The 23,570-nt window shown below is 33.1% G+C and overlaps 3 protein-coding genes and 1 non-coding gene across 5 annotated transcripts; all 4 read left to right on the top strand.

Moving 5' to 3' along the window:
• The first annotated feature begins 2,773 nt into the window (after positions 1 to 2,773).
• On the top strand, positions 2,774 to 2,868 carry TRNAY-GUA (transfer RNA tyrosine (anticodon GUA)). Its single transcript has 2 exons — positions 2,774 to 2,810; positions 2,833 to 2,868. It is a non-coding gene; the product is annotated as a tRNA-Tyr (tRNA).
• A 1,546-nt stretch (positions 2,869 to 4,414) lies between these two features.
• Positions 4,415 to 9,695, top strand: LOC102591547 (vacuolar protein sorting-associated protein 24 homolog 1-like). Of its 2 annotated transcripts, XM_015308709.1 has the most exons (7): positions 4,415 to 4,626; positions 4,740 to 4,864; positions 5,039 to 5,115; positions 6,314 to 6,416; positions 8,539 to 8,660; positions 9,000 to 9,191; positions 9,274 to 9,695. In XM_015308709.1, the coding sequence occupies exons 2-7, from the start codon at positions 4,753 to 4,755 to the stop codon at positions 9,334 to 9,336; spliced, it is 669 nt and encodes a 222-aa protein (XP_015164195.1). In that variant the 5' UTR covers positions 4,415 to 4,626; positions 4,740 to 4,752; the 3' UTR covers positions 9,337 to 9,695. The 2 variants fall into 2 exon arrangements, with proteins under 2 accessions (XP_015164195.1, XP_006347202.1); XM_006347140.1 differs by having other exon boundaries at positions 4,415 to 4,864.
• A 3,618-nt stretch (positions 9,696 to 13,313) lies between these two features.
• LOC102591221 (serine carboxypeptidase-like) lies at positions 13,314 to 16,779 on the top strand. Its single transcript, XM_006347139.2, has 8 exons — positions 13,314 to 13,792; positions 14,262 to 14,430; positions 14,803 to 14,922; positions 15,045 to 15,188; positions 15,528 to 15,678; positions 15,786 to 15,877; positions 16,032 to 16,290; positions 16,375 to 16,779. The coding sequence occupies exons 1-8, from the start codon at positions 13,473 to 13,475 to the stop codon at positions 16,620 to 16,622; spliced, it is 1,503 nt and encodes a 500-aa protein (XP_006347201.1). The 5' UTR covers positions 13,314 to 13,472; the 3' UTR covers positions 16,623 to 16,779.
• A 1,160-nt stretch (positions 16,780 to 17,939) lies between these two features.
• LOC102581963 (sister chromatid cohesion 1 protein 1) lies at positions 17,940 to 23,258 on the top strand. The gene is made up of 20 exons (XM_006347190.2): positions 17,940 to 17,992; positions 18,554 to 18,622; positions 18,712 to 18,770; positions 18,846 to 18,890; positions 19,018 to 19,037; positions 19,129 to 19,205; positions 19,505 to 19,625; positions 19,783 to 19,869; positions 19,973 to 20,156; positions 20,304 to 20,391; positions 20,565 to 20,674; positions 21,046 to 21,119; positions 21,206 to 21,367; positions 21,608 to 21,773; positions 21,851 to 22,126; positions 22,219 to 22,297; positions 22,505 to 22,656; positions 22,752 to 22,836; positions 22,932 to 23,044; positions 23,156 to 23,258. The coding sequence occupies exons 1-20, from the start codon at positions 17,940 to 17,942 to the stop codon at positions 23,236 to 23,238; spliced, it is 2,103 nt and encodes a 700-aa protein (XP_006347252.1). The 3' UTR covers positions 23,239 to 23,258.
• The last annotated feature ends 312 nt before the right edge of the window (positions 23,259 to 23,570 follow it).

Raw genomic sequence — 23,570 nt, 5'->3', positions numbered from 1 at the left:
TGTCTGGTGATATTTATTTTTTTTGAACCCCAAGGATAACCCGCAGCCGCTACAACCTCTGTCCTTCGGGTGAACACTCTGTGATGAGCACTTTGTGCACAATGGGTAAACCCCCCACTGTGTAATAGCTTGCAAACCACACAGAGGATGTAAACCGCACTAGGCAAGTTTGGTGATATTTCATCATTTGTTTTTATAGCACTTTTTAAATCTGTGCTATACTGTTTCACATATACATTCGCATGTTTGAAACGACTCTGTCCTCAAATAGCTTCTCCGCTCAACAAGATCCTTATTATACTGACAATTCCAATGACGAATTCTGAGCATATTATAGGGCCAGATACACCTTTGATTGTAATATATTTCATTCATACTTATATTTGGGTTCTACTAAATAGTGTACATTTTGCTCTTTATTTATTTTTAACAGACCTAATTTTGGGGGGTTTCGTGTGTTTGCTGGCAAATTTACTGTTTTCTGTCATGCATCTAAGCCCAGTGACTGCTTATTTATGGATTACAGAACGATTTAACAGGTTGAGTACATGGCCTCCTTTCATGTGGATTTCTGAAAATCTGAAAATTATGAAATTTGCAGTGGGAACGGTTGGGAGTATGCTTTTTCAGTACTTTTTTAGATTTGCTTCTATTCATCAAATAGTAGTGTTCTTGTTCTTGACAGTGTCTTGGCTTGGGAATTTAGCGATGCTTCAACCTTGGAGTGAGTTTGGCATCTTCAATTTCTTACTTGTTAATGCTTGCGTGGGCTCTTCAGTAAATCTCTTCAATCTCGGTATACATACCTGGATCGTATTTGCTACTTGCATTTTGTTATATTTTTTGCGATTGAAGTTGGATTCAGTGACCTTGAACTGCTACGAATTTTTAAAACGCTTTATAGAAGATTGAGTTGGGCCAGTACTACCACAGACATTGTTGTCGCTCCGGTTCGACAAGCACTACCCTTTACGGGGCGTGCTTGTCCTCCATCGCCCACTAAATCAACCTCTGTGTTAATTGTACAATAAACATGAGTAGCATCACAGCTTGCAACAAGAGATCATAAAGGCCAAGATAAGTCAGCTGAAAAGTAGTAAGTCCATAGTTAAGTATGTACTGATGATTAGTGACTATATAAAAGGGATTCATGTTGTATCTTAGCATTGAAATTAATGGAAATGGGCTCTTAGTTCTCTCTCTCTACAATCTGCATTTTCTTATTTCTTCAACATGTTAGTCTAATTAAGTTTGATTTTCTAAATATTTGTGACACTTTTAACAGATATTCTTTATTTCCATGGTCAGTTGTTAAAATAAGTTTACAAATTAATTTATAAATTTTTGAAAAAGTATTTACTCCATTTACCAATAGTGGTTGCCGGACTGTGGATATATCTCTTTTTCTTCCAAATCGCGATCCATCGAGAAAAATCAACTCCTTTTACGATGTGGGCCTATTTATAAGTGGAAATTATGCGTTTTAGAAAAGAGTTTAAACTTTAAAGTAGGTATTTTGCCGTAAATGTCAAATGATTTTTATTTTATTTGTTATTCCCACAATTATTATTTCACCTTCAATTCAGGATAAAAATAATATTGTAATCTAGAGATGATTAATTTCAGAATAAATTATCCTACGATTTTATTCCAAACAATCCTGGAAAAAAATTCACTAGTCACTACAATGAATTTCGAGATTAGTTATCCCTTATCTCTCATACCAAACAAGCCTTAGATTTGAAGATAAATTATGTTTGGCTGTATATATCTTCATCTTTTTTTGCAAATAAGAGTACTTATTAATTGGAACACTTCATCAAAATTTGAGTTCAACTCGAACTTGATATATTTTATAATCAAATATTGATTTTGAAATAGAGTAAATAATGTGTGGGGAAAAAATGATCTTGTCCAGGTAGATAGGTGATATGAAGACATGTGGACATATGTGACCCATTACAAAGGGCTTATTAAAGAATGGCAAACAAATACCTCTAAGGAGCGAAATCGGATTAGGAAGAATTCTGAAACTCGCGTCATCGGATCAGTATCTCATCAACATAGTCTGTCTAGCTTCGGAATAAATTTTTCGGAGTTTTAAAATTAAATTAATATATCAAGCATAAAAAAATTTTAAAATAAAAATGAAACGACTAAACTGAGTTAACCATACTAATGAGCTAATACAAGTCGATATCGGACTCTTTCTGAAACTAGCAGGCTCAACTCTTCGTCAATATCTATTTACGATTAAATCATCATATTAGAGAAATGTTAAAGATTAATTTTCTCTAAAGAAAAACCTTATAACTTGAAAGGGCAAAAATAAAACAATAGTAGGCGTTTCATATAAACAAATAATTTTGAATGAGAACCTAAGGAATGTATTATTTTTTAAATGTGCTTATACTATGTAAAATACTATTCCTTCGATTTTATATTAGTTGTCCATTTTATTAAAAATAGTTGTATCAAATTAATTGTCAATTTACAAAACAAAGAGAGAATTAATTATGATTTTCTGATTTTACCTTACAATTAATTCTTTTTAAAAGTATATAATTAAATTTGTACAGTTCCAAAAAAGTTTCAAATTAGTAAAAATACTATTTTTATTTATGATTTCTTAAAAGAGATGTAAAGGAGAAAGTGAAAAACTGATATGAGACCGAGATGATAGAATTTACTTAAGTAAACACTACTAGCTGTTCAATAAAGAGAAAATAGTTGATTAGTATAAGTTAAATATGTGTGAAGATAAAAGCAACAACCGACCTTAGCTCAGTTGGTAGAGCGGAAGACTGTAGTTGGTGAAAAGCCTGACAGATGATCTTTAGGTCGCTGGTTCGAATCCGGCAGGTCGGATTTTTTTAATTTTAAAGGGAAAAAAAACTGGTATATAGAAAATACAAAAGGATAACTGCTTCGGAACTGAACTCTTAAAAGTTACTACAAAAACATACTAGGTGATCTTGTACGAAAATCTTACCCCAACCTTATGATGACATAGAGTGGTTTTGCCAATAGACCTTGGCTCAACATGAACTATCTTTAATTATATTTTCCGTGGAGAAATATCTCCATCCCTTACATTAGTCGTTTTAAAAACAACAACTTGGTTTTTGCTTCTGACCTTGGAATGCAAAGATAGTATAGTTTGCCTATTAGGTGGAATTCCCCAAAACTTAACAGAGGGATGAAAATAGAAAAAGTGAAGAACATTTGTTGAAATTGAAACCTTGCACTTAATTCTCAATTAGCATAGGATGAGATTTGCAAGACTATCAAATCTCCCCAAGAAAATTAAGACATTCACCTTTTTAGATTTTTTCAATTTCATCCATTATTTTTTTCAATTATGAGTTCAAAATTAAGTTTTAGAACTTTTTACATATGATTATACATAGTAAGTTAGCAACTCGAAACAATAGTTACTAAATACCGATTCTAATATTAACAAACTAGATGTTATTTTAATTTTATGAATTTTCTGAGTATTGCATATTGATAGTAATACTTATTATAGAGTAATAAAAAACTTTTTCTATTGAAAGTATCTTATGACAATCTAATTAAAAGTTGACTTATTTCTCAAAAGTATTTTTTTAAGAGATATTTCTTGTCACATCAAATACTTAGTGGAGTAGTTCGAATAAATTTCCAAAATAATAGAGGATAAAAATGAAGGGAAAGAGTTAGTGATGATGATATATATAATGAAGATGTTGGTGACTTTCGATAATGATAGAAAAAAGGATAGTAGGGAACACTACTCCAAATATACTCAATAAAAAAAATTTAATGGTATTAATTAACTGAAACAGAAAATTCATTCTTTTTTTAAACACACAATTGATAGAAAGGGTAGAAGGGAATGAGAGGTTAAATAGAAAAGGAATAAGAAATAGAAGAATAAAGATGAAGTGATACACACTTCAACAATATTCACATAACCCTCAATTGCTCTACAAGATACCTGTTTATCATTGGAATCCCAAATTTGATATTGTATTGGTCCGCTTTTGATAATTGATTAATATTGATCAAAATCTAATCATAACAAGGATTGATATAATAAGTTAACATATTGTTCGACTTAGATAAACGAAATTAATAGAAAAATGGCATATTTGAGTTTAATGACATATATAGCCTAATAATTTTTTAACCTTCTTCAATAATATAGAAACAAATATGAGACTTTCTCCTAAAATGAATCATGGATAAAAAATTATAGGTAAAACATACTCCCTACCTTTTATATGATTTGACAAAAAAATAATTTTCTTTTAATTAAATACTAAATTTAATTATTACTAGTTTATATAATTATTTAATACTTATTAAGTACTAATATATATAATAAAAAAAACTCTCTTTATTTTGTTAAAATAAATATCTATTTTTGATTAAAATGATGAACCAAAGAACAAAGGGAAACTTGGTAATCCGCCATGTCAGACTTCAACTAGTATAACGACCGGAAACTTCACATCTCGCTCTTGCTGCTTCTCTCCTACGCACCTTTCTGATCGTATTTCTTTTTTTCACTCCTCATCCAAGTCAATTTGGCGAAAAGTTTGCATCTTCTTTTCAAAATTTAGCGTGTTGAACAAATAAATCGTAAGTTTTTTTTGGGTTCAAAGTGGACCATCATCAGCATTAAAGTTTTCTGTTAATTAGAGAGAAAAACGCAATTGGATTTATTGTTCTTCGATCTTGAATTGAGGGTTTAGATCAAAGGGAAAAATGGAGAAAGTGAAGAATATATTGAAGCCGAAACCGAACCCTCAACAGCTTTTGAGAGATTGGCAACGTCGCCTCCGTCAAGAGTGCCGAAATATCGAACGTCAAATTCGAGGTAAAGCTAATTATGTCCCCTAATTACGCTTTCTATTTGATTTTCAAGTTAAGGAAGAAAAGGGTTTCTTCTTATCTGTTTTTTTTTTTGTGGTTGATTTGAATGTTTGATGATTATTGTTGGTGGGTCTTGATTTACTTTGTTTGGTTTCGTGTAATTTGGGGGTTTCATCAGATATACAGAGAGAGGAGAAGGTTGTACAGAAATCAATTAAAGAAGCTGCTAAGAGAAATGACATGGGTTCTGCTAAGGTAATTTAGAACTGCTATGATTTAGCTTTTCACTTTGAAATATATTTGCTTATTTGACTTTTAGTCTTTTGCTGACTGCTGATGATTGCTTTTTTTCGTTTCAAAATCCTTTAATATTATTGATAAGGAATATCAACTGTGAATTATTGTTGTAAATATGCTCTTTGACAAGGTTTTGTTGTTCAGGAATAAGGCAGTTGATGTGAGATGGAATTTTGAGTTTTAGTTTTTGATGCTTTTACCCTACATTATGAGTGAATTCCCATGAAGCACACTTGTATATGGTGTATTTTAAAGTTCGGTGTTTTGCCAAAGCATTGCATCTTGAATTGCTATTGTTTTCCCCTCCTCCTTTGTTACCATTCTGGTTAACAATATTCAGGGGTCTTTTTGCTGTAGTTTGTTAGCTAGATCTATGTCACTCTGCTGCTTCTTGGGGAATGTCCAAATAATATCAGAAAGTTAATTTACTATTTGGAATATGTTGGAAATTGCTAGACTGTATATCATAATGTTTTTGTGGTGTTCATATAATGTTCGTTTTTTATTAAAGTTGTTTATTCATATATTTATTATGAATGTTATCCTCTAGCTGTCTAGCATTTGCTGAAGAACTCATGGAATTTATTAGGATTAGATGATCTTAGTGGAGTGACATGCTTAGTGTTAATTCATATAGCCGATCCTAGCTTCCGAATAGAGTTGAAATGAAAAAGAGAAGCATGGGCTTTATTGTTGTTAAGTTTGATTTGTTGAGGTTAGAAAATTTTAAATTAATGGTTAAACAACTTTGCAATCTTAGAATTTGTGAACGTTGATATTGTACAGAATTACATTATAAGTTGAGCAGTTTGGAACATTGCATCCTACATGAGGACTAAAAGTGCATTTCTATCTGTGTCTTGTCTAGGAGTTCCAAGTGTTTGAAAAATACTTCATCTTTATTTATTGATATTTGGTTTTCTCTTCGTGATCTTTATCCAAGATCCAAGCACACTATCTGGGGATTTATTTGGTTGTTTGTCATAGAGAAAACTCTATTTTCTGATTTCTGGGATTAAAGAGTTGTCTTGTCTATGTTTAATATATTAGGGCTTTCCAGCATTCCAGGATAATCATCAACAGTTATCATGCCTTCTGATTTCATGATTTTATGTTCTATTGCTTATTCACATTTTAGTGTTGTATTTTGTCATAGTCACTAGCCAAAGAGCTCGTGAGATCTAAAAGAACTGTGAATCGATTGTACGAGAACAAGGCGCAGTTGAATTCGATATCCATGCACCTTGGAGAAAGTGTTGGTAAGATACTCTTACTCCATCTGGTATTTTGTCGTTATTTATTGATGAAGTGTGTAATTTTTCCTCTAAGGCCTTTGATGGTCAAATTGTTGGAAGCACTGTATGTATCTTCTGAAAATGAAGTACTAATTATTCTTGATTTGGATAAAGTGATGTATTCACTCTTATCTGACTCTTCACATTTTAGGGTGTAGACAAATTCACGCCTTACAGGCTTCTCAGTTTCCTGGGTGCAAGTATTGTTTTAAGGATATTTTCAATTATGTCACCGCATATACGCCCTCGATTCAAACTAAATGTCCTGTTGTACTTTTGCACCCTCCTTAGGAAAAAGATACCGTGTATAATTTATTGAGTTGGAGTTTCAAGATAAATAGCCTATTGACTTGAAGATTAATTGTGAGGTAATAGGTTACTTTTTGAGTTGCAGATGTGGGGAAGTTATAATTAGGACTCCCAAAATTTCTTATACTTCTGGTGTTATATGATAAGAGGTGAAATATTCTTTTCGGGGGGATAGACGATTGGAAATATTTTGGTAAACAAAACTATGACTCATTTGAGTTGATATAAAGGAGTACTTTTTATGTTTGTCTGCATTGCTTTCTTCCCTCCTATCGTCATCATCTTTTATAGATTGCCTCGTGCACATCACCACTGAAAGGAGAAGCTAAGCATCCTTCCACCATTTCATATTATCTCAAGTTTCCAATAGAAGGAATGGCCATCAATGGCTGTGAATACAGTAATGATTGATCCATTGACCCCACTTTGAGTTTCTAGTTCTTGCTACTTCTTTCTGGTTCCAGCGCCCACCTTGTTTTATCTGAACTGTTCAAAAATATTGGAAAGGGATCTTCTAACTTATCTCTCTATCCAATCATAATATGTTCGCTTTTATCATGGTTGGTCCTCAGTTACCCTTTGACTGCCATGATAATTGGTTATGGCAATGATGAGTGATGACAGAGTTTGGGATGTAAGTAACAGGGGAGGAGGGAATACTCCTATGAGTCCCTGTCTCACAATCACCCTTTCCTACGCAACCTCTGTTTAGTCCTAGTTGTTGATCTTGTAAAAGGGCCAGGAAGTCTTAATGATCCAGAAAATGTCAGAAAAAACATGAAATCATGCATTACTTTCTTCCCATATGCCGGAGGAGATTTAATAGTGTTTCAACATTAGTATAGTCTAGCTGCATCACTAATATGTAATCCCTTGTGCATACCACTGATGAGTAGATCTACTCAGCAACTCTGGAGCATCTAAACAGGAGACAGAAGTAATTGTCTAATCTGTAGCTCCAAACATTATAGCTTTAAACTTTCAAACCACTAGTATCTGATTAGTTCTTAACGTAATAACTAATAAAGTTAGCGGCCACCTTCATACTTTTCTCTGAAATTCCAGATCAGAACTAACTCAATTCATTTGATTTGTTCTAAAGGAAAAGAAAATCTTTTGCCTTTTAGTTACTAGAATGGACTTCTGGTAAGTTTGTTATAATTATTGGAAGCGTGTCGCGTGCTTTATATATTAAGATATTTTGTTGTATACAAATTTTAATGTAGGTGAAGATAATGAGTTGGGCCTTATTTTGCTTAACAAGAAACGTTTCTATTAAAGGTGGTTTCTGATAGATTTATTACTGTCGGTAGGACATTTGGCAAGTAGAGGTTCATAGCAGACATTTGGAATTTTTATGTTAGAAGTTAATTGTATTTTCATTATCACCTTATGTCCCGGTATGAAAGAAGAATTCTGTCATATCTTACACATAGCTTTGTCGAACACTTTCCGAGATTGTTTCCTCTTGCTTAGTTCTGATTTTGGATGCTCACATTTTGCTAATATATCTTGCAAACCTGAGTGTATGTACTGGATCTTATCTTTAAGACAATTCTGATTGAAATTCTTCTGCTCCATTACATGTTGCAGTAATACCTTCCTTGAGATAATTTAGCAGCTCTGTAAATTTGTCTTAAAATGTTGCTACACAACCATATTTTGATTGCTTAAGCTGGATAAATGGTCAAAGTAGACATTGCTAACTTTTAAGCCACATTCATTTGTATGTTGAATGCCTTCAAGTATCTCATAAACTTCTAATTCATGTTTGCAGCTATTGCTCGCACAGTGGGGCATTTGTCCAAGAGTTCTGAGGTCATGAAGCTCGTTAATAATCTTATGAAGGCTCCAGAAGTGGCTATTACAATGCAGGAATTCAATAAAGAGATGACGAAGGTATCTATTTGGCATTAGTTTTTAAAGCTCTGAAGAGGCTTCTGAGTTCTCTCTTGGTTGGTGAATCAACTTTGGATTTGTATGCGTCTGATTTTTAAATATGTTGTTAAGCTCTATGATGTGCCATGGTCATATTTTGTTCTTCTGTACTCTTGCATCTTCTGCCTTCCTTCATATGATAAGTCGAGGACAAATTCTGTATTTTAACTTTTGAATTAACTAGACAGCCTCTACCACAAGAGAAAATGGGAGGGAAAGAAACATGAATATTTATTCCACATTTTCTTTTAGTGTGTCTTTCTTCTTGAAATGTAATTCACTCTCTCTACTTTGCTGCAGGCTGGTGTCATTGAAGAAATTGTGAATGATGCAGTGGACAGTGCGTTGGATTCAGAAGACATAGAAGATGAGATTGAAGAAGAAGTTGACAGGGTCTTAACTGAACTTGCTGGTGAGACTGCTGCGCAACTTCCTGAAGCAGTCCGAAAGGAGAAGCTAAAGCAACCTGCCCAGGCAGTAGGAGATGCAGAGGTACGTCACATCTATAATCCATTGCATATAAGTGTAATTGATCTTTTCAATGATGATATAAGGTGATATGTAATTCTTTCAGGATGCTGATGACGAGGAAGATCTAGAAGAACTGAGGGCTCGTCTTGCTAAAGTAAGATCATAAGTGATTCTTCAACTGACTTTCAGTTCCTGAGGGTTCAACTATAAAAATGCAGTATGTGAAGTGGCAGACTCCTTGTCTGTTCTGCTGTGGCTGCATCTTCTTTCTGGTTAAGGAAATAGTAGAGTACTTTATGTATCTTAGTATCAACTTCTCCGCGATGTCATATCAAGCTCTTGATACCATGTAATCATTGTCCAAATCCAAGATTTTACTCTCTCACGCTATGTGTGATCGGAAATGTGATGATTTTCAATGTATGGAATGAAACACTATATTAATGACTTACAGTCTTACTATTGCTGTCTTGCCGAATTGGCCATCTTAACGATCTTGAAATGTTCAATTTCTTTTCTTCTCCATCACTTGTGTATTGTTCTAACTCGGGATTTAGTGGAATATTTTGTTGATGCATTCCAACCTAATTTTAGTTGTATGATGATTGTCCCATGGTTTGAAAATATGTTGCAGTAGTCATTGTTTTTCGAGTCCATGACTAACCCCATGTGCATCGTGTAACACCCATCTTATAAGGGGAAAACGCTTCCTACTATGATATCTCCCATTCTTAGAATTGAACTCGAGGCCTTTGTTTAAGGGTGTTAATTAGAAGTTGCATTTTGTTTCTATAGTTGAAAAAAATACTTTTGGTTAGATCACATTGTATTTCCCAAATAAAATGCCAACTTCCTTATCTCACCTTCAGTACTAATAATATCCAATATGTTCATATATATACATATTGTCCTCCACACATTTCCACGCTTTATCATGCTAGCTATTGTTTATTTGGATATTTAATTAGTTAACATGAAGAACACGGTGAACAAGAGATCTCAGTAACGTAAAATAATCATGCACCAATCTTAACTCTTACTACTATTATATCAATGACGGCATACCAACTTGTAATTCTCAAGTATAGTTTCCCTAATATAAAATGCTTTAGTACTATATCAAAAGTTCAAGACAACTGAAGCTATATTTTAAAGATACATATGGTTTTCTACTTGCTTTAGTTATAGTATTAAAAGTCCAATTATTAAAAGAGAATAAGTTAAAATCTGCTTAACATCATTTGATAGATTGCACTTTTTTAAGAATATACATGTTAAAATGTATATCAAATTATACATTTTTTTTTCAAGTGCTTTGGTTAGAGTGGTCTAATTATGATGATAGTAAGTCACAACTCACAACATTAACTACTGTAAGTCGCAACATTATGAAGAATCTAGGAAGTATTTGTGATGTTTTAACATTAACTTTCAAATTTATAGAAAATATACAATAATTAATATGGATATTATAATAAAATATACACTTTATTTATTATTTCTTGAAAAGTGTACAGATTCCTCGACAAGTAAAAATAAACAGAAGATGTCCTTGTTATAATCAATATTGTGTTAGTTTTCTTAATAGGTGTTTCAAATTTTTAAACGATAGATAAAGTCATAAAACCATTTTCACAATTTCATTCCACGCATTGATCAGGAGTTAATCATAAACAAATTCCTTGTTAAAGATCAAACTCTAGTTCATATTTACTCCCGTCATCAATTTGTTTTATGATCATTAATTCCACAAAAAATAATTGTTTTAGGTTTTATGGGGACAGAATAAACAGCACTTGCATTTACGTTTCCTATTGGGCCACCCATATTTCCCTTTCAAGTAACATGTTTCAAAACCTGGATCCCTATTTCTTACAGCTAAACACACAAACTTCAGTGCTAATTGATACCTTCAGCCCAAAGACATGGAAATACATTAAATTCCATCACTTTCGGACTTGTTTTCTACAACAATATCACATTCACATAATTACTAATTTCGATTTATTTGATCTTTATATTAAAAAATATTTTTTTTCTTTTCTCAGGATCAAATGAGATTTACTATTTTCTTTCAATTTTTTTTTTTTGTCATTAAATGATTATATAAAGTACTTCATATGGTCCATTTTACTTTTCATGTTTTGTCTGATATACACCTTAAGAAAAACATTGTCTAGAGATAATTTGACTGAATTATTATTATTTATTATTTTTCATTTTTCCACGTATCTCCATATTTACGACTTATCATAATGATAAAAATGAACAACTAAATTATGCCTTGATTTTTTAAAAATAAACAATATTTTGGAATATCTAATTTTTGACTACTAAAGTGTTCATAAAGTTATTTAAATATCTCTTCACAGGTGAAATGACCACCCCATAGTTTGTCAATTGTCATTGTCACGCAAACTTTGGCACCATTCGATGAATTCATTAACGAAATAATTAGTTAGCATGATATTTTGATACAAAAAAGACAAATATCCATCAGCTTGAAAGAGTTGAAAATTTTGTATAGGCAAATTGTACTTCCGTTCAATATATTAAAAATAAATTTTCACTTTACGACGATCAGATTTTCTGTATACTACTTTGTATTTAAAATAGTGTATAGTTTTCCTTCAACATTATTACGTTGGGTGTTATTCTAAGAAGTTTGTTCCAGTTTCATTAAACCAATGTGAAATTCTCAAGACCATACATGTGGTATTACGAAAACAGGTAAGGACAACATTTTTTTTTCCATTCACTCTGTGTTATTCTTAACACTAACTACTCTTTCTCAAACTATTATATAAGTTTAAGAAGGCAACACATCAATTAATATAGATATATGATAAAATACACATTTTATTTATTATTTTTAATTAAAAATAATTTAATATGAACAAATAAAAATAAACGACGGAAGTACTGATTATTTTGCACAAAAGGCAAGAATTCTATGAATTTACGGACCGTGATTAACTGATGAAGGAGGTCTCTTTAATGAATTCATATGATTAATTTTTAGGCTAATTAATACTCTTCTTTAGCAAAGGGAACACTGATCTAAAAGGCGGAAAAAGGAGAGGACCGGGGTAGGGAATGTGTTCTTTTTATGAATAATGTTGACGTAAAAGTTTAATTTCATAATTAAAGCAAATGTGTGATTAAGATTGAATGTATAGGATAAGAATACAAAAATTAGGTATCGTTTAATTTAGAGATAAGTTATACATTAATTAATAATATAATATACTTTAGAATCTTGTTGAATTATAGCATAGTCGTAAATCAATGCATAATTTAAAATATTTATATAATCTTTAAATGCAATAAACAAATATACTTACTATTACGGGGTTTAGTTATGTCACTTAGTGCGACCCATTGTAATGATTTGATTTAGTATAAACTATAAGCAAATATTATAATGGGCTTTTACGTAATTAACATTCATATATTTATATTTATTAAATTTGTTTTACACTCTTTTCGTTTTTAAATGTTTCGGTTGTCATTTTTTAAATTAAAAATAAAGGTCCATACTATCTGCCAAAAAGTCAGTTATATCGACAATGACTTTTTCCTAATTCCATCATTTCTACTCAAAGAAGGCATAAATATTAATGAAGATATTACTAGAATAATAGTCAAATATCTTATAACTAATGATATTAAGTAGTTTCTTTAATGGATATTCAACACTTTAAACTACAAGTAAAAAAGGACATATAAGTCAAATTGTGTTAAATTTCATATTCAATCAAAATGAGAAAAATATAAAAGATATTGAAATTTTTATACAAATAGTCAGTTAAATTTATTTATATCTTTTAGTTGTTATGTTGCATTTTTTGAGAATTAATTTAACTAAATTTTAAAGTTAAACTAGATTACATTAATTTAATATTTTAAAAATAAACTTGTAATATTAAAAATTATAAAAAAAAATAATATAAATTACAATTTTTTTTCATATTACTATGATGAAAAAATATATCTAAAAATATTAATCAAAATTTATATCGATTAATTTTCTACGAATAAAAACTATGATTAAGTAAAAGGGAGTACATGTGAACCACTATTTAGGCAATTTTTTTAAAAAATAATAATTAATTGATAAAAAAAAAAAAAACTTCTTCTTGACCTTTTTCCTTCCGAAGAATTGGCACTTGACCACTTTGTCCAAACCGCCCGTTTCCCTTCTCCCACTTTTCTCTCTCACCTATTTATGCCCATTTCACACTCCTCTCCCTTCTTATAAATCTCAACTGCATACAAATCCATTTCTTCACTTAACCAAAAATGCCTTCGTATTTCTCTCTTCTCTTTCTCACTCTGTTTTTTGTATCTGTTTCATCAACTGCAAAATCTAATGATGCTGATAATTTCTTATCATCTGCTCAGAAATTTCCAATTACAATGGCGGAAAAGTTAATCAGACAGCTTAATTTATTTCCTAAACATGAAATCAACAAGGCAACAGAGGATTCAGCAGCAGCTACTGAACAGGGTCTCTTTGAGAAGAAATTGAATTTATCTTATATTGGTGATTCTGGAGCCACTGTTCAGAATTTGGGCCATCATGCTGGTTATTATCGTCTTCCACACACTAAAGATGCAAGGTTTGAATTGAATTTAATGCTTTAAAATGAATCATGGGTGATTTTAATTAATGCTGAATTATCTGTTTGAATTGGAAGAAATCTGTTGAGTGTTTATCAGAAATAATCTCTACCTACAAATGTAGGTAGATGTAAGGTTGGCATATATCCCATTTTTTTAGGCTCTACTTGTAGATTACGCTGTGTATATTGTTGTTATTTTTTTTGGAAAAAGAATCATGGTATTGTTAATTAGTGTTATAGTATCTGTTTGAATTACAATAAATGTGGAGAGTCTCCTAAGTAGTTTCTCTACCTCACAAATGTAAGAATAAAATTTGCGCAAGTTTTATTTTTTTAGACTTCACTAGTGGAATTAAATACGTTGTTTATTTTGATGGAAAAAAGAATCATGGGTATTGTTAATTAAAAAAAAGAATCACGGGTATAGTTAATTAATACTAAATTATTTTTTTAAAATGTTTTGCAGGATGTTTTACTTTTTCTTTGAATCGAGGAGCAGGAAGAATGATCCAGTTGTTATATGGCTAACAGGAGGGCCAGGATGTAGCAGTGAATTGGCTGTGTTTTATGAAAATGGACCTTTCAAAATTGCAGACAACATGTCTCTTGTCTGGAATGATTTTGGCTGGGACAAGGTTCTTTTTTTCTTTTCTTTTTTCTTTTTTATTTTTATAATATTATAGATTTTACCCAATTAAATTTCGAAACGTTAATTAGATCTTGGTGTAAAAGAATTCCCTCTTATGTTTTTATTTGATTTCCAACATTTCTCCATCATGCAAAGTACCTTTTCACCTACTAGCATTTCTTTTTTAATTTTTTTGACATTTGCTTTTCATGAGTTGTGACTTTTAGAATTTTGAAAATTCAAAAGTAGTTCACCTTATTGACATTAATAACTAGCTTTTCTTGGTTTAAGCGGGCAAATAAGACACCTATTACGACAAGTTAAAATATATTGATAGAGTTATTTACTCGGTAACACTAGTTAAATTGCAAATTGACAGGTCTCAAACCTTATATACGTTGATCAACCAACTGGAACTGGATTTAGTTATAGTTCCAGTGAAGATGACATTCGTCACGATGAAAGGGGCGTAAGCAATGATCTCTTTGACTTCTTACAGGTTCCTTCCTATTCCCTTTTTAGCTAAATCTTTGAATTTATAATTAACTTATATTAATGTTGAAATAATTCTATCATTTTCAAAATTCTAAATGCTCATTCTTTTGATGATAATGTATATAGGTCTTCTTCAAGGCACATCCTCAGTATGCAAAAAATGATTTCTATATTACTGGAGAATCATATGCTGGGCATTACATTCCTGCATTTGCTTCTCGGGTTCACCAAGGAAACAAAAACAAAGAAGGAATCTATATAAATCTTAAGGTATTTTTTACTTCCTCCGTCTCAAATTAGTTGTCATGTTTCGCTTTTCGAGAGTCACTTTGACTAGTCTTCATAGCTAAAGTGGATTAGATATAATCAAATATAGACATTCAAAAATTATATGAAAATACTACAAGTTGCAAGTATTCTCTTGTCAATTTGAGGGAAAATTGCATTTTAAAATGTTAGTCAAAGTTCAAGTAGTTTGACTCTCGAAAAACGAAGATGAAGGAAGTTACTAATTGTCTCAATATACCATCCTTTTGCTTCATGGCCAGATAGTTTTTGTCTGAATTTCTTAATTATCGTGCTAACTTAAGCAAAAATACATTTGTTTAGGGATTTGCCATTGGTAATGGACTCACTGATCCAGAAATCCAGTACAAAGCCTACAGTGACTTTGCTCTGGATATGAAATTGATCAACAAATCTGATTACAATACCATAGAGAAGACATATCCACAATGTCAACAGGCAATCAAGCTTTGTGGTAATTCTTTTTTTTTTATATTTTTTAAAATTCTCAAAGTTCTTCTTTCTTCATACAACACAATAGCTAGTGTTGACATTGGCTATTTTTTGTGCAAATAATATCAGGAAAAGATCGCAGCGGTGTTGCTTGTATGGCAGCATATCTTGTTTGTACAAGCATCTTCAACAAGATAATGAATATTGTTGGTGACAAAAATGTAAGAGCTAGCAATCTCATTTTAATACCATTAGTAAATTTTAACTTGTTGTAGCAGGTTATCTGTCTTATTTTCCGGTTAATTACTAATCTCTATACTGTTAGTGTATATAAGTTGAACTCATGTTATGGAATTTGTAATTTCCGAGGTGCAGTACTATGATTTGCGGAAGAGATGTGTGGGTGATCTATGCTATGACTTCTCGAAAATGGAAACATTCCTGAATGATCAAAAAGTTAGACAAGCCCTTGGTGTTGGGGATATTGAATTTGTTTCATGTAGTTCTGAAGTATACCAAGCAATGCAATTGGACTGGATGAAGAATCTTGAAGTGGGCATTCCTTCACTTCTTGAAGATGGTATCAAGCTACTTATATATGCAGGGGAATACGACCTTATCTGCAATTGGCTCGGTAAAGATTCATTTCATCCCTCACCTACGCGATAATTTTAATTTTACGTATGGTCATTCAACTTTTTGTTTATTATATGGACAGGGAATTCAAGATGGGTCCATGCAATGAAATGGTCAGGGCAAAATGCCTTTGGAAAAGCCCCATTAGTTTCTTTTACAGTAGATGGTGTAGAGAAAGGAGTTGAAAAGAACCATGGGCCTTTAACATTCCTCAAGGTCCATGATGCAGGCCATATGGTACCAATGGATCAGCCCAAAGCAGCACTGGAAATGCTTCAGAGGTGGATGCAAAATAAATTGACTAAAGAAGATCATCTTGCTCCTATATGAACAAGCTTCAAATAGATTGAATACGAAAATAAATAAATATATATAGTTTCATATGTTTCAAGAAAATTAATTATAGTAATCATGTAAATCACAGTTTCATGTTACTTTACAAATCTATCAATGAGATGATTTTTCTTTGAGGGAAATAACATTCTGCAAAAACCTACTCCCAACATATTTTTGAATCGTAGTAGTACATTATACATCTGCCCATCAACAACAGAGGGGGTGTGATTCACATTTTAGACAACATGACTGAAATAGATTGATTCAACTAGATAAGCTTTACAGATTTAAAATTTGTTGTCTATTTTCAAGAAGAAAACACTCTTTATTCTTTTAACACTCCATCACCGAATGATTTACTTTCAAGTTCTCATGGCCAAATGGGAGAACAAAAGGTTAAACCATGCCCTGATGTGCCTAAATGAAATTCATATCTCTTTCGTTTAATTTTCTAACTTAACATTCTTCTTTTTTTTGTTATTCTATTCTATCATTGATGGTAGTATTAGAGACCTAGCAATCGCGAGTAGTTTCAAATGATTTTATAACCATACCAAATTAACCCTTGAAATGCGTTATATATACCAAGCATTATTGATTATCCATAGGGGCAGAATATTACTAAGTTAACAATATCCAAGTAAGCAAGCATGTCTAACATATAATTTTGATATGAAGATTTGTTACATTTTGGTCAAGTTACGATCATTCCTAGGTTCGTGCTCTAACATTTAATATTGCTATTATTGCAGGTCGCAATAATTAAAAAATTAATATATTTAAAAAATACATATAAAATTATTTAAATTTCGAAAATGTGCTACGTAGAGAATATTTTTATTTGCATACTTTCCTCTATTTTTATGAAGGATGGCTTTTTCGTGCTTTAGATTTTACCAACATTTTCATGGTCATGTTAAGTGGGTTCTTTTATGGTTCAGTGTAATCACTTAAACTTTATTTGTAACAATTAAATTAAGCCTCTTGAACAAGAACACTAGGGGACACGTGGAAGCCATTCAGGAACGATAGCACATAAATTCCATCACTTGAGCTGTGACTTGAGTTCATCAAACATTCATTCTTCAATAGGTGCGGGCCCCACAATATACTCTGCAAAATGCAATCGAAATCGCATCTGTTATGGCGGGTATACTCTATAGTCTGTACAGACGCACAGGCACAAAACACACACTTTCACCTTTCTCACTTTGCATGTGATCTCTCTCTCTCCAACTATATATACAAAACCCTCTAGCTTCATGTACTCTGCAAAATCAGTGCTGAAATCTCCTTCTCCACGACGGCAATATGTTCTACTCTCATCAGCTTCTTGCTCGCAAAGCTCCGCTCGGCCAAATATGGTGAAAATTGTCGATTACTACTTGTCATTTCGATTTTTTCCTTTCGAAATTCGTTATTTTCATATGCATACGTTACATTTTTGGAGTTTCTGCGTTTTTACTTGCATATGTTGTAAATCCTGAGCTAGATTTATGTTTCCTTCTTTAGTCGCTGTTTAATGATACTCAGTAGCTTCTTCACGCGATTTCTCGTAATCTGAAGTTATGAGTTATATGTTAAGTTGTCACTGTTGAATTGGATCCGTTTCTGTTCGGAAAATGCTTAAATTCAAATTGTTTATGAATGTATTGATCCAGTTTACTACAACTTTTGTTTTGATTTTCTATTCTAAATTCGTTTAATACATATAGATAAGCTACATGTTTTGCGTTTTAAACTTTCATATATCGCAATTCCTGTAGTGGATCATCTTTTGGTCTTTTGCTTTTCTGTATCTAATGTAATGTATTCGTTGAAGTTCCTTCATAGGATTTTCGGTATACGTTAAGTTTTCACATTTCAATTTGACTACGAAGAATGTTTAAATTGATGCTGTTTATATCTCTCTCTTTGCTGTGAAGGATGGCGGCCACTCTACACTCGAAACTCAATAGGAAAAAGCTTAGTAAACTCAATATTATTAACATCTGGTGAGGCGTTGTCTTCCACTACTACGTTGAACTGCCTTTATTCCTTGTTGATTTTGAGTAATCATCTTCTGCAATTTCTTTTGTCACAGTGAACAAATCTTAAATCCATCAGTCCCGATGGCTCTGAGGCTCTCTGGAATTCTCATGGGTATGCTTCGAAAACCACCGACTGTCCGCAATTGCTGCTTTCGGTTTAGATATCTAATCGTCAGTTCTATCTCAGGTGGAGTAGTCATTGTTTACGAACGCAAAGTGAAACTCCTCTACGGTATGAATTGCCATGACGACTTCATCATTTCTATTTGAATTTCGCGTCAATTTCTTTGAATTTTACTCCTACTTTCCCCTTCCTTATTGCTTCAATTTTTGTTTTCTTTATGTTTTCTTAAATGCAGAGGATGTGACTCGTCTCATGGTAGTAACACTGGTCTTCGATCCCAATCAACTTAATCTCTTTCTTTGCTCTGTTTTCATTAAATTCAGCATTTATGATTTGGTATTTTCAGGTGCAAATTAATGAAGCTTGGAAGGTCAAAGCAGCTACCGATCCTACGTTACTTCCCAAGGGTAAATCGCAAGCCAAGTGAGTAACTCCTCTCCAATTCGACGTCACAGTATTTTGCCGAGAAGCAGAGAGGGCGAATGTTACCAACTGTTTAATAGTTTCAGTTACTTCGATAGTGCTTCAGTAAATTAACAACTTAAGTATGAACTGCCACCAATCATTTGAATTATTAACTCAATTTATTATGGTTTATTTCACTCAATGTTTGGGTCAGTTTCATCAATGGGTTATTTAAGGCCAGCTTATGCTGTGAATCCTCTAGTTGTTTTTCCTAAGGTTGATACTTAACTTTTCATTCCTCATTTCAATTCCTGTAGGTATGCAGCTGTTACTCTGCCAGAGAATCGGGAGGAAGAACTCCCTGAGATTGAACAGACGTTACGAAATCCAGACACAGTCACAATGATGGATTTCGAACAAACCTCATATTTCACGATGGTACATTATGGAAAGCACTGAGACCTCCTCAATCCACGAAATAACTTCAAAAGCAGAAACAAAAATTGTTAGGAAAAATAGGAATTTGTTGGAACTGATCTAATTAGACTATTGAGCTTGCTTTAGATTGTTCAATAAGTTGTGTTTCATTGTTCAGCAAGTTTGCAAGTTCAACAATAGAAAGTTAACAATGATAAAGTGGTTTGATTTCCCTTCGCTTTCTTTTGGTTACTCCATATGTTTTGTAATTTGTTCTATGTTATTTCCACTCTTGAGTTGTTTAAGCTTTTTGAGAGACTATCAAAAGTTACTTGGGTTTTGTCAGTGTTCATGACCTTGTTGCGTAGGCAATCTTATCTGATACCACTTGGATTAGAGTAGGAAATATTAGTGAAAATAAGATCATAATTGATAATTTCTACATGAGAGTGCAGCTAAACTCGCGGATGTTCAATGTGCAGAGACTAGATAATGCTGATCTCTATGATAAACCCAATGCACAGAAGGAACCTGCCAAGGACTTGCATCAAGGTATACCTAGATCCCACTATCAGCATAGATTATGCTAATTTCACCATCACAGTAGAATATATAACTATATCCTAGTCAATGCTACTTTGTTTTCCAGTTTTGTCTTGTTGTGCCCATCTCTAAACAATCCTGAAACCCTTTTTGCAGTTGATCCAGATAATATCACCCTCGCTGAACACTTTGAATCCCATCATACAGATATGTTCAATCATTTTGAGAGGTACCACGATGAACAGTTAGTAGGCTCTGTATTTCTAAGTTTATATGGTCAGTTAGCATAAAGACTTCACGTGAACCAAACTATCCATCATTAAATCACAGGAGGCTAATTAGCCTCATTTTCATTTAACTGCAAAGCTTTCCTTCTATTATCCTCCTATTAATTTTTAAGCATGAATTACTCTGCAGGTTTGATATTGAAGGGGATGAAGAAACACAAATGAATTATACCCAGCCAGAGGATGCTCAAATCCCAAGTACTCCTGTGCCATCTCCACCTCGAGAACAAGCCCATCAACGTAAGAATGTGTTACTATCTTCTACGTTAGATAAATGAAGTTTTTTGATATGTAAATAGTAGATGGACTTAATATGTTTCACTATTTCACTTGGTGCGCTTTAAGGGAGACTTTTCTGATAGAGACATTATGGCAATAAACCCTTCCTCTCAAAGAGGAACATGGATGCAAGTCGTACTTACCTACTATCAGATCAGTTAAAATACTCTGTGGCTACCTGGCTGCTTAACATTAAACTTCCAGTTTACATATGTAGTTCCTTCAAGCACAGAACTCTATTGGATTGAGTTGAGCTCGTAAAAGTCTTTAGATTTCCTTAGGTAATTAATTATTTCTGAAAATTGGTTGAATGGAGCGAAACATTATTGCAGCTGATGAGATCCCTGACAGACATCCAGAGGACCAAGTGAAGCAACAATCTGATGAAGTTGAAGAAGCTTTTGAGGTAGAAACTCCACAAGCAACCGAGCTAGAAAATAATGTAAAGAAAAACTGTCAGCACTAATCATACGTCTTGACATGATATTGTAGCAGCGGCAGGATCAACAAAGGCCAAAGCCAGCTCGACGAAGAGCAAGAAAGGCCACAGGTCTTGCAATTGATCATGAGCAAACTATTATTTCTGGTGACATATATCAATCCTGGCTTCAGAGTTCTTCAGATATTGCATCAAGAAAAAGGAAAAAGAGAAAGGTACTCCCATACCTCCCAAGTCTAGATCTTCCCCATCTCAATTTTTCCATTCTGTGCACCTTAGCAATTAAAATTTGACTAGGGTCTAATCCTACAATAGAGCATGTTTAACCTTTGACATCAATGACTAGTCTTTGAGTATCCTAAGAATAGCAAGTACATCTCTCTCTGGAAGGTAACCTTAACTAAACTAAGATGCAGCGTCATTTATTAGTAACCTTAAGTTCCTGCTCTGTGCAGACTTTGAGAGTCTTACATTCTATGAAGATAGCCAGAATGATGGAAATGCCTCCTATTGCACTACTTGAAGGATTGTTCACAAATGGAAATAAGGAAGTTCACTATCCAGCACCACTCCTAAAATTATGGATGAGGAATACCCAACCTCCGCATGATTCACCTTCTGGTCTGGTTTTTCATCCATGATATTAGACTCTTAGTTGCCAAAACTACAAACAGATGGTAATTACGTTTGACTTGCAGGAAAGACCTCTCCACCCTATCCTCCTGAACCATCCTATACATCTCCAGGTGAAAGGATGGGTAATTTGGAACCGCCTTTCGAATATTTCCAAAGCGGTGTAGGCTCCCCAGCAGTAGGAATCTCTATAGAAAAACAAAGGGCAAATCTCAACAATAACAAGATTCCACCTGAAATTCTCATGGAGGACCTCAGAACCAATCTTACAAACATGGGACTGCATCCAACAGTGGCTAATGGAGTGAAAGAGACTGATCACATGGCCACACCTGGCTCTGGTATATCTATATTTTTTATGAATTTCCCAATCTCCATGATTTGTTCGGCGATCTGTTATGGTGGTATAACTAACATTTTTGTGAATCTATAGGTGATGAGCCTAGATCCATTCCAAGCTCAGGATCTGGTCATGGTTTACTATCACAGAATTCTGTAACCAATTCAAGCCGGTTAGTACTACTAGTAGATATAGGTTGAGGGATATTTGTCTAAAGATGAACCACTTGAATCATACAGACAATAACAGAAGGAAATAATGAATATCATGGATCTCGGTACCATAGGAAACTTTAAAAACTTTGCTTCTTTTTAAAATTACGAAGGTCTCACCATATAGCAGCATCTGGTTACATTGATCAAAATTGTTAACTCTTCAGGTCCAACAAGAAAAGACCCCATTCTTCATCGAAGCACAGTGGCAATGGTCTTCAACCAGTAGCAGAAGAGAACCCATGGCACGACCCCACTCCAAATTTCAAGTTGACTAGATTATCTGAACTATCTGAAAATGGTTTTACACAAGACAACGGTTTGTGAATAGTCAATAACTTTCCCATTTTAGTTCTGGTCATTTTCTTTAATGTGGTTTAGTTTGTTATGAACCTCCCTTTACTCTTTTGGCAGAGATATTGATGGAAACCGGACCAACACAAACCCAACATCCATTTATTACTCAACCTCTTGACATGATGACTGACTCTATCAGGATGTAAATCCTTTTCCATTAGTTCCTAAAATTTCCTCCAGCTTCATTATATATCATCTGACTAATTGATTTTTCACATGATAAACTGATGCCTACAGGCAGCTAAAGAGTCATTTTGACACTCCCGGATCAGCCGAAGCAGAATGTTTGAATGAACTAACTCTTGGGATGACAAAGAAACAAGCAGCATGTCTTTTTTATCAGACTTGTGGTGTGCATATTTCTTTCATATCTTTTACTCTGCATTGCAGCACAGAGAAAATTTATAGTTTCCAGCTCATCTCATTAGAGAGAATTAATGTTTGCTCCATTCTATGTGCAGTTCTGGCCACTCGAGACTTCATAAAAGTCGAACAGGAGCTTCCATATGGAAACATCCTCATTTCCAGAGGTGCAAAGATGTGACAACGGATAAATAGAGAAGATGCTAATCCCTCACAAGTCTTATAGGTTCATTTATTGTTATAGCTGATACAAATTTGTTTTTCGGTTAAGGTATTGGAGAGTTCAGGCACAGATTTATAGCTCGATTTATCAGGAGAAAGTATTTTTATTGTTAACCTGTCTAGTGTTTAATCGTAGAAGCATAGTTGTCTCCAAGAGAATACAGATAGGAGTACATGATTGGTCATTCTGAAACTAGCGAATTGCATATTTTGTACTAGCATTTGGTGACAGCTATTTGTTTTAAAAAGTGTATGAAGGTCAAATGTTGAGAAGCTAAAAAGATAGTAACA

Source organism: Solanum tuberosum, unplaced genomic scaffold (genome assembly GCF_000226075.1).
Source record: "Solanum tuberosum cultivar DM 1-3 516 R44 unplaced genomic scaffold, SolTub_3.0 scf00091, whole genome shotgun sequence".
In the NCBI taxonomy this organism is placed as follows: domain Eukaryota; kingdom Viridiplantae; phylum Streptophyta; class Magnoliopsida; order Solanales; family Solanaceae; genus Solanum; species Solanum tuberosum.
This window is presented reverse-complemented; position numbering and strand designations above follow the sequence as displayed.